Below are 14,048 nucleotides of genomic sequence, written 5' to 3'. Positions count from 1 at the left end.
ACATTGCTTCATTTTAAAAGTTCACTCGCAAAAAAAAAAAAAAAAACCCTCTTTTGGATAATGGTTTCACAACAATTCTTGTTAAACCGCACCATCAAACAGGGATTGTCCGGTGTGAATAGCTGGGGCTGTCATGGAGCATTGAGGGTGCTATCTTCTTTTTCTACTTTTTCCAAAAGCAAAAACATAAGAGCGATAGTATAAGGAATGGATTAAAGAGAGGATTTATTTGCTTAACCATAGACTGTTCATAAAAGTGGACTGAAAAAAGAAGCTGACACGGAAGTGCCATAGAGTGTAAACCACCGAATGCCACTAGGGGTTGACTTCTAAAAGCCTCGCGCTACATAGACTGCCATTCAACTTCTCTCATGAAATACAAAGTCAATACATTTTTTTCCCAAAAGTTATTATGGTGTTGTTAGCTAAAGTTGCTCCTTCTTAGTTGTTTTCTGGCGGTCCATCTGAAATGATCCCAACATTAATTAGACATTAGGCCTCCACAAAACTTTTTTTTTTTTTTTGAGGGGGTGGGGGGGAGGGGGGTCTGTTTGATTGACAGGCCTGTGGTGGAGTCAGGTTACCGCTGAAGGTTGGCGGGACGTAATGTCCTCGGGTTTCCAATCAGATAGAAATAGTAAAAGGAAACAGACTGATCTTAAACTTTTTATCATTTCAGTTGTAATTTCAGGTTTCAAAAATCGGCGACTCGGGCACATTATGTGGCTGAGAAAGAGAAACATGTCTTCGCGCAAACTTCATTTATCAGTGTAAACTGCATTTTGTCCTGCACAAGAACAAAAAGCTTAACAGGCGTAGAAACGCTAAGTTAGGGGACGCAGCTTATCAAACAGTCAATTGTCTTTACTTAAAGCGTGTTTCCCTTTATTATTATTAACCTCAACAACCACCGTTTTCCTTCAGGGTTTTTTATTTTAACATGCACGCCTTTTGGAAAATATGGCATATGGGCTGAATGATGTTTTCCATTATGGCTTGAAATGGACCGCTCAGTCCTGCCTACACAAGAATAGAGGAAGTGTTCTAAAGTTAGACAATGCTGCTGCCTTTTCAGTATTTGTCCACATGTTTTAGGGAACATGAGAGTGTTTGGTTCAACAGCTTTTAGGCCATTAGACAGCACACAGACTGCAGGTTCGAATTGAACTTAAAAACGCTGCCAGTTGCACAACACGTTTTTAGTTTTAAACACATGAGCTGCAGTTCTTAAAATGATTAGTTTCTGCTGCAGGTTGTAAACTAAATCGTTGATCTACGATGATGCAGGTGTGGCCATCTCATGGTTTCAAAGATTCAAAATGTGCGGATGATCTGGTATGATTACTGCTTATTAAATGTCAGCGTTGCATCATCCTCATATGTAGTGAGATCTGTTGAGCCAAGTAGGATCCATTCCCACAAATTGTTAGTCATCAACTGCAACACAATGGGTTAGTTGAAAACTATTTGTCATACTCATTTACCATATCCCTTACGAGTGATGACACGATTTCAAAAGAGACACACAGTAGCCATAATGTCAAAAGTCTCCATGGATTCCTGCCAACTAAATGTCTTCCCGTCAGCATGGAGAAGCGTGTCGTTTGAATATGTGCCACGATTTGTGTCATACGGCTTCCATTATATTTTCATGTGAAACCGGGTACAAATATCTGTCACCTGGGTACCAGCGAATGACGTTCTGAGTAAACAGCTGCGATCTGCGCTGCTGTGACGTGGAAAAAAGTTTAATGTCACTTTTTGAGAGCGCGCACACACAAGTTGTCACATTTTGGTTGTTGCTCAGACTGCTCCACAAGTCCCTGCTTATCAGAAACACATGCCTCCTCCTATTGCGTTTTTTTGAAGGCGGCGGGGTGTGTGTGTGTGTGTGTGTGTGGGGGGGGGGTATTTATTTTGTTGCTCATTAGCAATTCAACCAGTGACTTTTTGCTTTGAAGGGCAGGAGTTGTCAATTACGACCCCAATAAGCTAACGGAAAATGGCCTGTTTTTGGAGTGTGTGTGCATGTGTGTGTGTTGTGGGGCTTTTTGGATGGAGGTCAGAATGCGGATAGGGAAATACATTTGCAGCCCTTCAAAGTGATATGCATGGCTTTGAAGTTAGAAATCCAGTTGTCTTGAACAGCCAGTGTTTGGATGGCGGCACAATTGACTGACAGATAGTGGAGGCACACACACACACACACACGCGCGCGCACACACACACACACACACACACACACACACACACACACACACACACATACACACACACACTCTCACTCTCTCTCTCTCTCTCTGCTTGTGCCGTACAAACACCTAAATGTGATGCAGAACTTTGTGGTGTTTAGTCATTAATGTATCAGTCAAGCTGTGAGGCATGTTGTTAGGTAGTTAAAGGTTATGTTTAATTGTCGACTATCCGCTGTGCTCAAAGAGGAAGTGCAGCGCCGTTCGGGCTTTTAACCCATTGTCGAAGCCATACAGTGCCCCCTACTGCCACAGCTTTCTGAGTGGAGACACGCTCTACCTGCTTTGTGAAGGAGTGTTTTTTTTTTTTTTTTTTTTTTTTATCAAAGCAGTAATTCCAGCTTTACTTAATGTTCCTGCTGCTATTCATCTCAAGCCAAAACTCACACATGTGGTCCCCACATTAACGCAGTTATTTATATAAACATTCTTACTGCATAATGACGACTAACCTTGGTAAAAGGTTACAGTTATAGCTGTAATAGTCAGTATATTCTTGAGTTGATTTGACAGACATCATTTTGATCATTGAAAAATGTTAAAGCTCTACTCTAGACATGCTTTTAAATGTATATAAAATACTTTTAATTTGTCTGATATGGTTTTTCCACCAAAAAAGAATGTATCTACTAAAAGTCCCTAAAATTACATCATCTTCCCTTTTTAAAATTTAAGAATCTATGAAAATGCAAATATATTTAATTTCTAAAGTTGAATTGCTGGACACTGAATGTTTCCTCACTGTTAAGTCCATGCCCAGTGTGGAGGTGTATATCATACTTGTGTGAATTGAACTGGACCAGAATTGGCTTCCAGACTATTTGTGTTATCACAAGTCATACTCATAGGCCTCTTAAATTTACATTTTTAATGAGGACAGAGAACGTCTTCAGCAGATGAATGCGAAAACATCCTCGTAGTTTTAAACTCTGCACGTACATCGTTCTGCACCGTGAAGCTCAAATTTTCGAGAAGTTAAGACACTTTTTTCAGCGGAGAGGGACTTCCAAGACTTGCAAAAAAAATGTGTTCCAGCCTCTGAAATATTTTTATTGAATGTTTGTCTTACTGTTCCAGGATGTTAAGCACACTATTTTGGGGTTTAGGAATATTAGTTGGATAAAACAAGACATTTGAAAGCATCATTATGGGCTTTTGGAACTTGTGAGGGGAATTTTGTTTTTACCATTTGCTGACATTTTATGGACCAAAAGATGAATCAGTTGCTCGAGAACAGAACTCATAAAATATAAATTTGTTAATTTTAATATATCCCTACATTGTTTTATGTCTCCTGCGCTAGAACTTTTCTGTACAATAATCTGTGTCAGAGATCTTCCTGGCAGTGTGTTACAAAAAAAACCAACAACCTTGGCTGTTTCCATAAGAAGCAGCCTATTCAGACACTGAATCGCTTGATAAGTGGCTTGTTATATCTCCTGATATAGGCAGCTTCTGACCACCGAGTGAATAATGGCAACACGCACGTGGCTCCAACAAATGGTGTTACCACACAAAAATAAACACCCACATATTCTTCGAGACACTGCACCTCTTTTAAGCAGAGCAGTCCGTGTTCGGTATGTCGTCCTTGCTCAGCCTGTTCTTTGTTTAGTCCCCTCACCTTGTCCTGATTTACCAGAACTTCAGCTAAAGGGGCCGTTGTGCAAAACGGAAATAAACAAGATGAGATAAAAAAAAAAAAAAAAAAAAAAAAACGTTGCATCTGAGTGATGCATGGATTTGAAAAAGAAACCTCTTGTCTGAATCATAATATTAGCTGTAGGCCGTCACGCTTTATTGAAATTGATTATCATATTTAGTCCTTTTGTAGTATGCATAACATGCAGGAGTTCTCTAATACAGTCAAAAGCTTGACCTCACTCTATGTATGTTACTTTGCAAGTAAGTTCACTTTGGAGGTCGTGTTTGGAACCGGAAAGACAAGCTTGAGTTTAACATTTTTGGGGGAAAACAACATTTCAATTTGTTTTTGTCCACATCTACTTCCCCCTGTTGCTTAACAGCAGCTGAGGAATGACTTTAATAGAGACGGAGGAGAGGGAAATGAGAGCCAGCCTCAAAGCAAACACTTCACGTCACTGAACACCTGCTTTGGCCTTTTGGTTCCGTGGGAGAAAACGCACTTTAGCACATAACTGCCCTGTTTGTTTGGTGCACTCACCACAGACAACAATAGGCGAGTGTCTCTCTGGGCTTGAGGAGGCGTGGGTGGGTTTATTTAAGAATTTGGAAATCTGTTTATCTTACCTGTCAGTTTTCCGGCTTCAGGTGGCTGACGGCCAAATGTGGAGTCATCATGTCAAAACTCTATAATTACTGTGTTTTTATAATCTACAAAGGTTGTGATCATTATATATTAAGATTTTAGGAACATCTCGGCAAATGTCAGGGGCATTTAAATGTTAATATCAAATGTGAGGCACAACAAATAAGTTTCCTGGACATTTGAATAAAACGAGAAGGGTGAACATTGGTCAGTGACCTGTGTGGGAAAGACTCGGATAGATGGTTGTTTTTTTTTCTTCTCATCTCACATCTCCTTTCAGCCTCAACACTTAATACGAAGCCTTCCTATCAGACAGTTTTGTAGCATTGTGCGCAACGCGACAGAAAGACCTAAAGAAGCAGAGGTGCAAGAGGCAGTTGTACGGAAATAGTCAACACTCAGCAATAAGTTGACTGAGAAACAAAGTTAGCTTCACTTAGCTCAGAGTTTCTGCTCTGTTTAAGGATTATACAAATCAAATATATTTAGAGGTAGCTTTAGAGGTGTTGGTAGGCAATTTTTTTTTTTTTTTTTAAAGATTGGTGAGCGCAAGGCGAGTTGTTTTCCACTGCTTCCAGTTTCTATGCTAAGCTAAACTTATCGCCTCCAGACTGGATCTTCATATTTACAGTACAAACATTCGAGTGGTATCGTCATTTTTTTTTTTTTTTTTTTTTCAAAATAAGCTTAACGATTCCCCAAAAGTGTAGAAATCTATAAATCTGAGCCAGAAGGCGTGACGTTGTATATGTAATGAGGAATACTTTGACATTTTACGAAATTTGCCTATTTGCTTTCCTTCCAGATCAGTGTCTGTATGTTCATCTCATATATGTCTGCCAAAATAGAAACCTTTACCAGCAGCCCAATAGAAACAGCTGGCTTCGCTCTGTCCAAAGGTATATATATATATTTTGTTTGTTTTTTTATCTGTGCAAAAAACTAATTGTATAAAGGAAAGGTTTTAGTTTTAAAGTTGTCATGTGCCAAACTGTTCTTTCAGGTTTGCCATCCCTGGTGAACTGGCAACCTGATGGTGACATATACACACGAGATGAGTGATGGTTGAAGGTTGACTTTATCGAGTTTGAGCACCAGCTTAGCTATTTCACTCATTTTGCAGTCTTTGTGATTCAACTAAGCTAACTGGCTGCTGTCATATTTACCATGCAGACATGCAGAGTGTCTGTATTTTTATTTTTATAATAGACATGCACTGAGTGGGTGATGGCGGGTAGTCTATGACAGAGGGCATTTTGTGAGGAATGTATTTTTGTAATATGTTTTGTTCTGTTCTGCATCTTTGTCGATTTTATGATGTTTTCTGTCTCAGGTGTGTTTTCTTGTTTTCCACCCACTTGTTACCCCATAGCCAACACATAGCCTCTTAATAGTCAAATCAATTTGTGGGTTGCATTTAGTGTGCGTCTATTCTCTCCAAGAATCACAAAGTGGGGACAAAGGTGGGAAAAAACTTTGTACGATGGATGCACCAAGTAAAATAGGTAGTGTGTGTGTGTGTGTGTGTGTGTTTTTATGTGTTCAACCTTTGTTCTGTTTCCTATGAAACACATTTCAGCCTCACTGACTGCATCCTGTTATAGCTTTTGCGTATTTTAGTGTTTTCACACGGCGGTGCAAAAACAGCAGTGTTTATAACAACCCCCAGTGTTTTCCACCAGCTTCTCAGTTACTGGAAATCCTGGGATTGAGCGAACTTACTGTAACTGCACACCTGCCACAAACACGCTCACACACAAGCACCAAAAAAGAGCAACAACAGGGTGAAAAACAAGTTTATGACAACGCCACCCGCAAAACCTTTGGCCCCAGGCCAGTGCTGCCCGGGGCCAAACCACAGAGTCTTGACATATAGCATGAGGCTGTCTGTTGTCTCTCCCCCATGTTACTCACCGCCCAATCTGGCTGTGTGATTGGAGGAATTGGGGAACAGGCGTCTCTTTCGAGGGCAGCCACCTGTGGTACATCAGCCCTGAGGGTTGAGGCAGGACTTGACCAACCCTGATGAGTCAGGCATTAGTAGTGCGGCCTGTCAAGTTGAGACATCTATGGGATTTGCTGGTTGCATCGTTTGCAAATTTGGAGACACTTGCATTGGCGTATCTGACTGAATGTCTAGGTTAAATAGTACTTTATAGAGTGATGAAGCAACTTTTGACTTCACAGTGACTTTTGTGTTTTAAGTGTGGAAAACAAGACGGGGGGGAACACTAGTTTCCAGTGCTCCAGACATTCCAGTCATGTTTGCAATTTGTTGACCTTTCTGTGAAAAACTTTCTCAGTAGACTCAACAGAGAGACGCTGCTTGTGTGGTTTTACACACTTTCTGGTCATAAATTAAGATGAACTAGGAAAGTATATGGTCGTGAAGGGTTATTGTTACATTTTACACTCATATTGCCAAATAGAAAAAAAAATGTGATGAAAGATTTTATAACTTTTATGTACAGTGTGAAGTGTCGAGGTTGAAAAAAAAAAAATCCAAGCAAAACCTTCCTTCAAGTAGAGAAAAACATCAGTGTTTTGTTCTCTCGAAAAATTGCGCTCACTGCTTTTGTTTTCTTCCGTCAGCCAGGCGCCAAGGCTACCGAAAGCAGGGGAAACCATCCATGGTCACAAGTTCTTCATCGGGTTTGGAGGAAAAGGGGCCAACCAGTGCATACAAGCCGCCAGACTCGGAGTCAAAACTGCCATGGTCTGCAAGGTATGACGTAACAATCGAGTTTACAGCCAAGCATTGTTGCTGTGCTTTATGTGTCTGGGTAACAAAGTGTGTTAGTTTGGATTTCAGCATTAATATGTGCATGACTGTTCAAAAATATATATTTTTGCTTGTCTAACCTTTGGCTTGTCCATGTCTCGCTCAATACAAATAATCAGTCATCAGCTACCACAGCCTACAAACTAGTTAAGAACTCTTCAGAACCTTATAGCTTCGTTCACACTTTAGTCGTCGCACTACATCAACTCTCCATGCCTCATTTTCTCCTGATCAATACCATACCGCATGCATACACCCACCCACGTTTGCGCGCCTTCAAACAAGCCTATTCCCATACCATACAACCTCGAGTCTCCAATCAGTAAGCTCAGTGTGGCCTTTCAACCTGAGCGCTAAAGCACCGACGCCCCACCTCTGTCAGAACAAAGAGGCCCGATCGATAACAACCCAGTGCGATAGGAGCTCTCCGGGCATGGGGAGAACCCAAAAATAGACACCCGGGCTTGTCAAAAACATCCAAGACGGAAGGCCGTTCTTCAAAGAGAATGGGGCCAAGCAGCCAATACCATTTCAACCCACTAACATAGGCAGCGAGAAGTGCCCGCATTTTGGCACGTTTTTTGGAAAGCGTGGGTTCGAAGTAGGCGCCTCGGGGCAAGGTGGGGACCCCTTCCACAACCCAAAGTAGCTACAGATGTGGACATCCCAGAGCGGATCAGGGGAAGAGGGGAAGGAGGGAAAGAAAACGAAAGCGAGGTGGGCATGAAGAGGCGTGAAGGCGGGGTTATTGTGTCTTCAAGGCTTGGCGCAGCTGGTCGTGTGTTTGCGCGTGTGCGTTTGCTGACTTTGTGTGTTCGTTTTTGCACATTTTCGGCGGCGGCACCATGCCAGTATGCTGGCAGGGCACACGAAAATCCAGCCCAACTGAGATTTGAGTATACCACTTTTCAAAAGTTGCCGCTAACCAAGTCTGACCCCGCTTGACACTCTCTTTGTTGTAATCGTTTTGCCTTCCTTCTTTTCTAGGTTGGTAAAGACTTCTTTGGAGACAATTACATCCAGAATTTCAAGGACAATGGTGTACACACAGGTAAAATAGTTGTTTTTTTTACATTACGTGCCAAATTGGTTGCCATTTCCTTGGTGCATTACAAAAAGTTCACATTCAGAGCAATGTTTTTTTTAGTCTTCATTTGTCTATTGTTGATAGTTACTGAAAGCTTTTGGATGTACTGACTAGTTTGCTCTATTGTTATTGCCAATGATTGTTAAGCCATTTGGTTTTGGCAAAAATAAAGTTGCTTTTATAAAAGTTAACCTCAGTACACATATCAGATTATGGACGCCTGTGGCCTGTCAATTGTAGAGGTTATTATGCTGACAGTTTTCTTTCCAGAGGTGTGTTTGGTGATTGCAGGAGAGCCAAATTATGGACACTTTCAAACTGTTTGTACCTTTCATCTTGCTTCTCTGTGTCAGACTTTGTTGGGCAGACCTCTGAGGCAGCCACAGGAGCTGCCTCCATCACTGTCAACAATGAAGGTAAATGCTTTTGCCAATAATATATAGTGCTGACATCCTAAAAGCTCTTCAAGTTGTAGAAAGGGCCTCATGCATGCGCAGCCAAAACTGTGGGCTGTCATCATACTCTTTTTCTGATATTACACACACATACACACTAATACACACAATGCTCCCAGGAATTAAGAAGCGTTATTGACTCACCACGGCTAAAGATACTTAAATCATTGGCTTTACTCACACACACACACTCAGATACACAAGTGGCCCAAACCATGCAGAGAGTCTACAGCTTCCCGACTGATCCAATCTGGAACCCTTTGTCGACCATTTAATAATAGTTTAAAAAAAATGGGTCCTGATGCTAGACCAGTTGAGAACCTCGCGTCTAGATGGTGGTGCATTGCTTGTTACAGAAGAGTCATTGAAATATTTCCTCCCCTTGGCAGCCAGAATTTGTAAAACTAAAATGTACAGAAAGTTTCCACAATTCCCAACATCACATTTATGGTCTTGCAAGTTCCCATAGAGGCTGACAACCATCATAAAGTGACTGTCATATGCTCACATGTCTTCATGGATGTCTACGGGCAGGTGAGAATGCCATCGTGATCGTGGCAGGTGCCAACATGCTGCTGGACAGAGAGGCGCTGCAAAAAGCTCTTCCAGCCATCAGTCATGCAAAAGTGGTGGTGTGCCAGCTAGAGGTCAGTCCACAGATGTCCTTGCAGGCGCTACGCATGGCTCGTGACAACAAAGGTCAGTCTGTGTCAATGTAACGTATCTGTGTCCTCATTAAGCGTGCAGGTCCTGCCGTAGTCCAAAAGTAAATTATTTATGAGTAAAACAGAAAATGAAGTGTGAAAACATTATAATTCCATTCTTACATAACACAGAACAGGTGGTTGCATTTGTATTCCATTAACTGTGTTTACACCACATGTGCTTCCTTCTGTCTTTAAAGGCTCAACCGGTTCTTTGTTTATTACACAGGTATTTATTTTCAAACATCGTGCAACAGTTAAACTTTTAGGCGAAAAATCATTTGAGTTTTTTTTGTTTTTTGACAACAAAACTAAATCTTTGGTCATTGTGGATTCATGCTGTTACAATGGATGCTAACTGTAATGGGAGATGCAAATGTGTACAAAAAAGTATCAATATGTCCATAGAAACTTCTCACACTACTTCTGTAATATAATCCACTTCTCTGCGGGCCATCTGTGTGCTCAGCATGTTCCAAACCCTCATATATTCGCCAAAATATGAATATATAAGCTGCTTCCGTCCTAATCCTCATTCACGATCATTTGGAGAATGTTCCTCTGGTCAGGGGATCTGAGTAGAGCTTTGATACAAGTCGACTGTCATATATTTACTGAAAGTAAGGAGACATTTAAGAAATGAATCAGGTAGTAACCATTAGCTGCTCTCACACCGTTCAAATATGGGCATCTAGTCTTGTTGCGGTGACTCCAAACAAACCACAGCCTTTGTTTTTTATGTGACGAAAGACTACAAAACTGCCCTGTTTCAACTTCAGCAGAGTGTTTCATTGTCAAAAGATACATTTTAGGCACAGCATCCCACTTTAGATGCAGTTGAGGCAGTGTTAACATATTACAAAGAAAAAGTTCAGTTCTTAAGTAATAAAGCAGCCCCTTTCTCAGTTAAGGACCCTTTGGCCTTCCAATCTTTAATTGTTCAGCTTCTGACCATAGACTGCCTATAATTATAATGATGGACAATGTGTCACCATATCTTACCACTGTACAGAACTGCATGTGCTCTTATCTTAAAATCAAGGGCTAGCAACTTGGTAGCATGTCTCGTGCACAGTCAGGACCGTGCAGACTGTGGTTGCAAAGGTAGGTAGGTATATACTTTATTAATCCCCGAGGGGAATTTTTTTTTTTTTAAAGGATGTCACAAGCACAAGATGGCAACGCCCATCACTGAGATACTTTTGTCGTGTCCGGATCACCCAAACACGCCACTTGTTCATGCACAGCATGTCTTCACTTCCTCGGGATCTGTCATTTCGTCCATCTTTATATAAATTATTTAAATACAACAGGATGCCCACTCACACCTGATGACCATCCCACTGACATCCCACCCTGACTTCAATGTCTCATTTAAATGAACTACTCATCCTAAATGTGTACCATTTTTGATCTAGTCTTTATCTACATAGGACTTGTGTCAAAATCCAATCTGTTATTTTTAACCTTTATGATGCCAGGAAGTCCCATTGAGATCAAAATCTCTTTTACAAGGGAGACCTGGCCAAGACAGCAGCCGTGCAAATTCACAAATATTGAAATGCGGCATGCACAACGTAATATTCAAAATTCACAATGAAACAGCAAAACAGAGATGCCAACACAGCAACCTCTCAGGAAAAAAATGAACACATGACTCAGTCACCACATAATCTGTTTGTTTTTTGTTTTTTAAATCTGGGTTTGTCCAACCTGCATGTACCTTCAGATTATTTAGGCTGTCTGCCTTTTAGTCATCTATTGATCAATCAAAGTCACACAGTGCCATTTTGTAGAGGCAGTGAAACTCCTTCTTGATTAGTCATGTGACTAAGCTGTTTGTATTCCACTCTTTAGAAAGAGGCTTCCCACTGACTTGTATCACTTTATCAAGTTGAGTGTGAAAAGTGGACAGAAGTGATGTTTTTCACGAGTGTTTGTTGTGTCTCTGCTGCCCACATTCTACATCGACCTCCATGTCCGTACACACACATTTCTACAAAGGGATTCACGTAGTCCGACACCAACAAAGCCCCATTTCAGACCACCGCCGTCCCTCCGCCCCTCCTTCCTCCAGCTTTTCTTTCATAACCAGGTTACTGAGCTAATCATCTTTATAACAGCGTCCTATTATTAGCAGCCTTCCACGTCATTCAAGACGTCTGGGGAGCCTCTTGCCCCTGTCATCAGGGCCTGTCGTCCATAATCGCTCGCTACAGGCTGCCAGAACGAAAAGAGTCGCAGCCATAACCGTGTTGCAGATGGGATACCCAGATGGCCTCGCCGAGCGCCACCCTCTTTCCCTGAGCCCCCCCCAACCCCCCCCCCACCCCCGTCGCCGCGTCGACCGTACCACGAGATTAGGCGCGGCATGTGGCACCAGAAGAGAAGCAAGGCGAGCGAAGGCGCTTGGCAAAGATGCCACCTCGACGTTGCCGCACCAGAGCTTTTGCGTAAATGGAGTTCTCTGGAGACTGAGTGTTAATGGGTTTGGCGGCTGGGATTTAATGACGCGGGGGTGAAGTGCCGCTCAAATTACGCAAATGTCACCATCGAGCCACACACACATGCCGATGCCAGTTCTTAGAAACAATTCTCGAGATAATCTATCGAGGAAAGTTTATTCTTCATGTATGTAGTTCCATGAGGGGAAAACATACGTACATGCGTAATTTATTGCGCGCTCCCATTTAATATTGAAAGGTTAATGGAACTGAATTAGTTCTAAGAAGGGAGGAAACAGTTGGGTGTTGTGTAGTTTCACTCTTTGTTTCTTCTTCCGTTTTCAGCTCATCTTCCTCTCCCCTCTTCCTTGTCTGAGGAAGAAGCTGCTATTATATTTCTCACCAGATGCAATTAGAGCCTCTTAAAGCCTTTTCACATACTCACTGATGACTCATTTCTTTTGTGTGTGTGTGTGTGTGTGTGTGTGTGTGTGTGTGTGTGTGTGTGTGTGTGTGTGTGTGTGTGCGTGTGTGTGTGTGTGTGTGTGTGCGTGTGTGTAAGAGTGTGTGCGCGATCTCTGTCTGACTCTGTTTTCTGCTGCCCTTGTTTTCCATCCACCTTTCCTCCTAAATCCACCCCAGCAGCTAACTGCTGGTAATGTTTTATTTTTTTTGGTTGTACTTTCTAAAACATTTCTTGGCTGCTTTTCCAGCACATATGCAACCAGACTTTGAACCTGCGAGCATAAAAAGACCCGAGTCATGACACAAACGCACACACGCTCTGCTGCCAGACGTGACTCAGTATGCACAACATCTCAGTATTACCACATCTGTCCCAGCAGCTGTGAGTGTGTGTCTGTGTGTTTGTGTGTGTGTGTGTGCCGGGGTGTGTTTGTGTGGTTTCACCGACACCTGGAGAGCAAAACAAAGCAACCTGAGACAGACACACCGTTTTATGTGACGTCCCCAGTAGCGGCTCGGTACATCAGCGAGACGGATTCCATCATGCATCGCTGTATTAGGGATTTCACTCAAGCTGCTCTTGTGTGCATATTGATGAGCCTCCATCCTCAGTGGCTGCTTATTACATATATACTTAATGAGCGGTGGTCCTATGTAATTGACTTCGGCGCCGAGGTGACACGCATGACACAAACACTGTCGTCACGCCACAGATAACAGCTCATTGGAAGGCAATATTGTGCTTTCTAGCTGCTGTGTCCATTTCTACCAATAATATTATGATTAATGTCAACAGCATGATTAATCATTTTGCATGATTCAGTGATGCTTTCTCTATTTATCCTGTGTACATGACACACAGTACGTGGTTAGTGCCTCACTTGATTTTGGGATCGGTGTCTGTCAGTTAATGCCACGGAAATGCTCAATAGGTTTTGACAATCACTCCATTTAGCATAATCAAGCTTCCATAATCAGAATGAACTTTGTGTATGTCTTGCGTTGCTGAGCTTCATTGCAGTCACGTGATGGATGAATGTGAGCTTCTGGGAAACACTGAAAAAAAATGTGACACAGGAGAGGAGGACAAACTGCTGATTTGTCTTCTGAGTGGATGAGAGGGCATGAGTTGTAAAGGAGTGGGAGGGATATGAATTTACTGTCTTATAGTGTAAATAAACTGGTTTTATGTGGATACATGATAATGATGACGATAGAAGAACAATTATTTCAGAAATTGAGGATCCAAACTGAAACTGAATGAGACTGAAACTTGTTAAAACACAAGTGTTGTGAAACTCATCTTTCACTCCACTTGTTGTGCTGCTAGAAAACAGCAGCTCTTTTTTTTTTTATTCTGAGCATTTCTAGGACTTGATACCAAAGTTTAAACTTGTGCGTTGCCTTGTAAACAATACGTTATAACCAAAGAAAAAGCATGGGACACTGCTTTGCAATGATTAAAGAGCCTTAACTCAATTGGCTTTTCTTTTTCCGCTTTTGGTCTCATGATATGTCCTTGGACCTAATTCACAGGGTGTCTTGACCTACATTTGTGAAGCAGGACTC

General features: G+C 41.9%; 1 protein-coding gene across 1 annotated transcript in view; it reads left to right on the top strand.

The window, feature by feature from the left end:
- The window catches only part of rbks (ribokinase), a 32,544-nt gene that overhangs the window by 2,959 nt on the left and 15,537 nt on the right, over positions 1–14,048 (top strand). The window contains exons 3-6 of the mRNA XM_069714669.1: positions 7,135–7,267; positions 8,312–8,375; positions 8,765–8,827; positions 9,401–9,565. Of these exons, the coding sequence (XP_069570770.1) occupies positions 7,135–7,267; positions 8,312–8,375; positions 8,765–8,827; positions 9,401–9,565 (425 nt within the window). The remainder of the gene's footprint in view (positions 1–7,134; positions 7,268–8,311; positions 8,376–8,764; positions 8,828–9,400; positions 9,566–14,048) is intronic.

This window comes from Brachyistius frenatus, unplaced genomic scaffold (assembly GCF_029030835.1).
Source record: "Brachyistius frenatus isolate BFR_SWC_R1_liver_20210118 unplaced genomic scaffold, ASM2903083v1 Contig_133, whole genome shotgun sequence".
Classification (NCBI taxonomy): Eukaryota; Metazoa; Chordata; class Actinopteri; family Embiotocidae; genus Brachyistius; species Brachyistius frenatus.
Note: the sequence above shows the minus strand (reverse complement) of the source record. Positions and strands in the feature narration are given on the sequence as shown.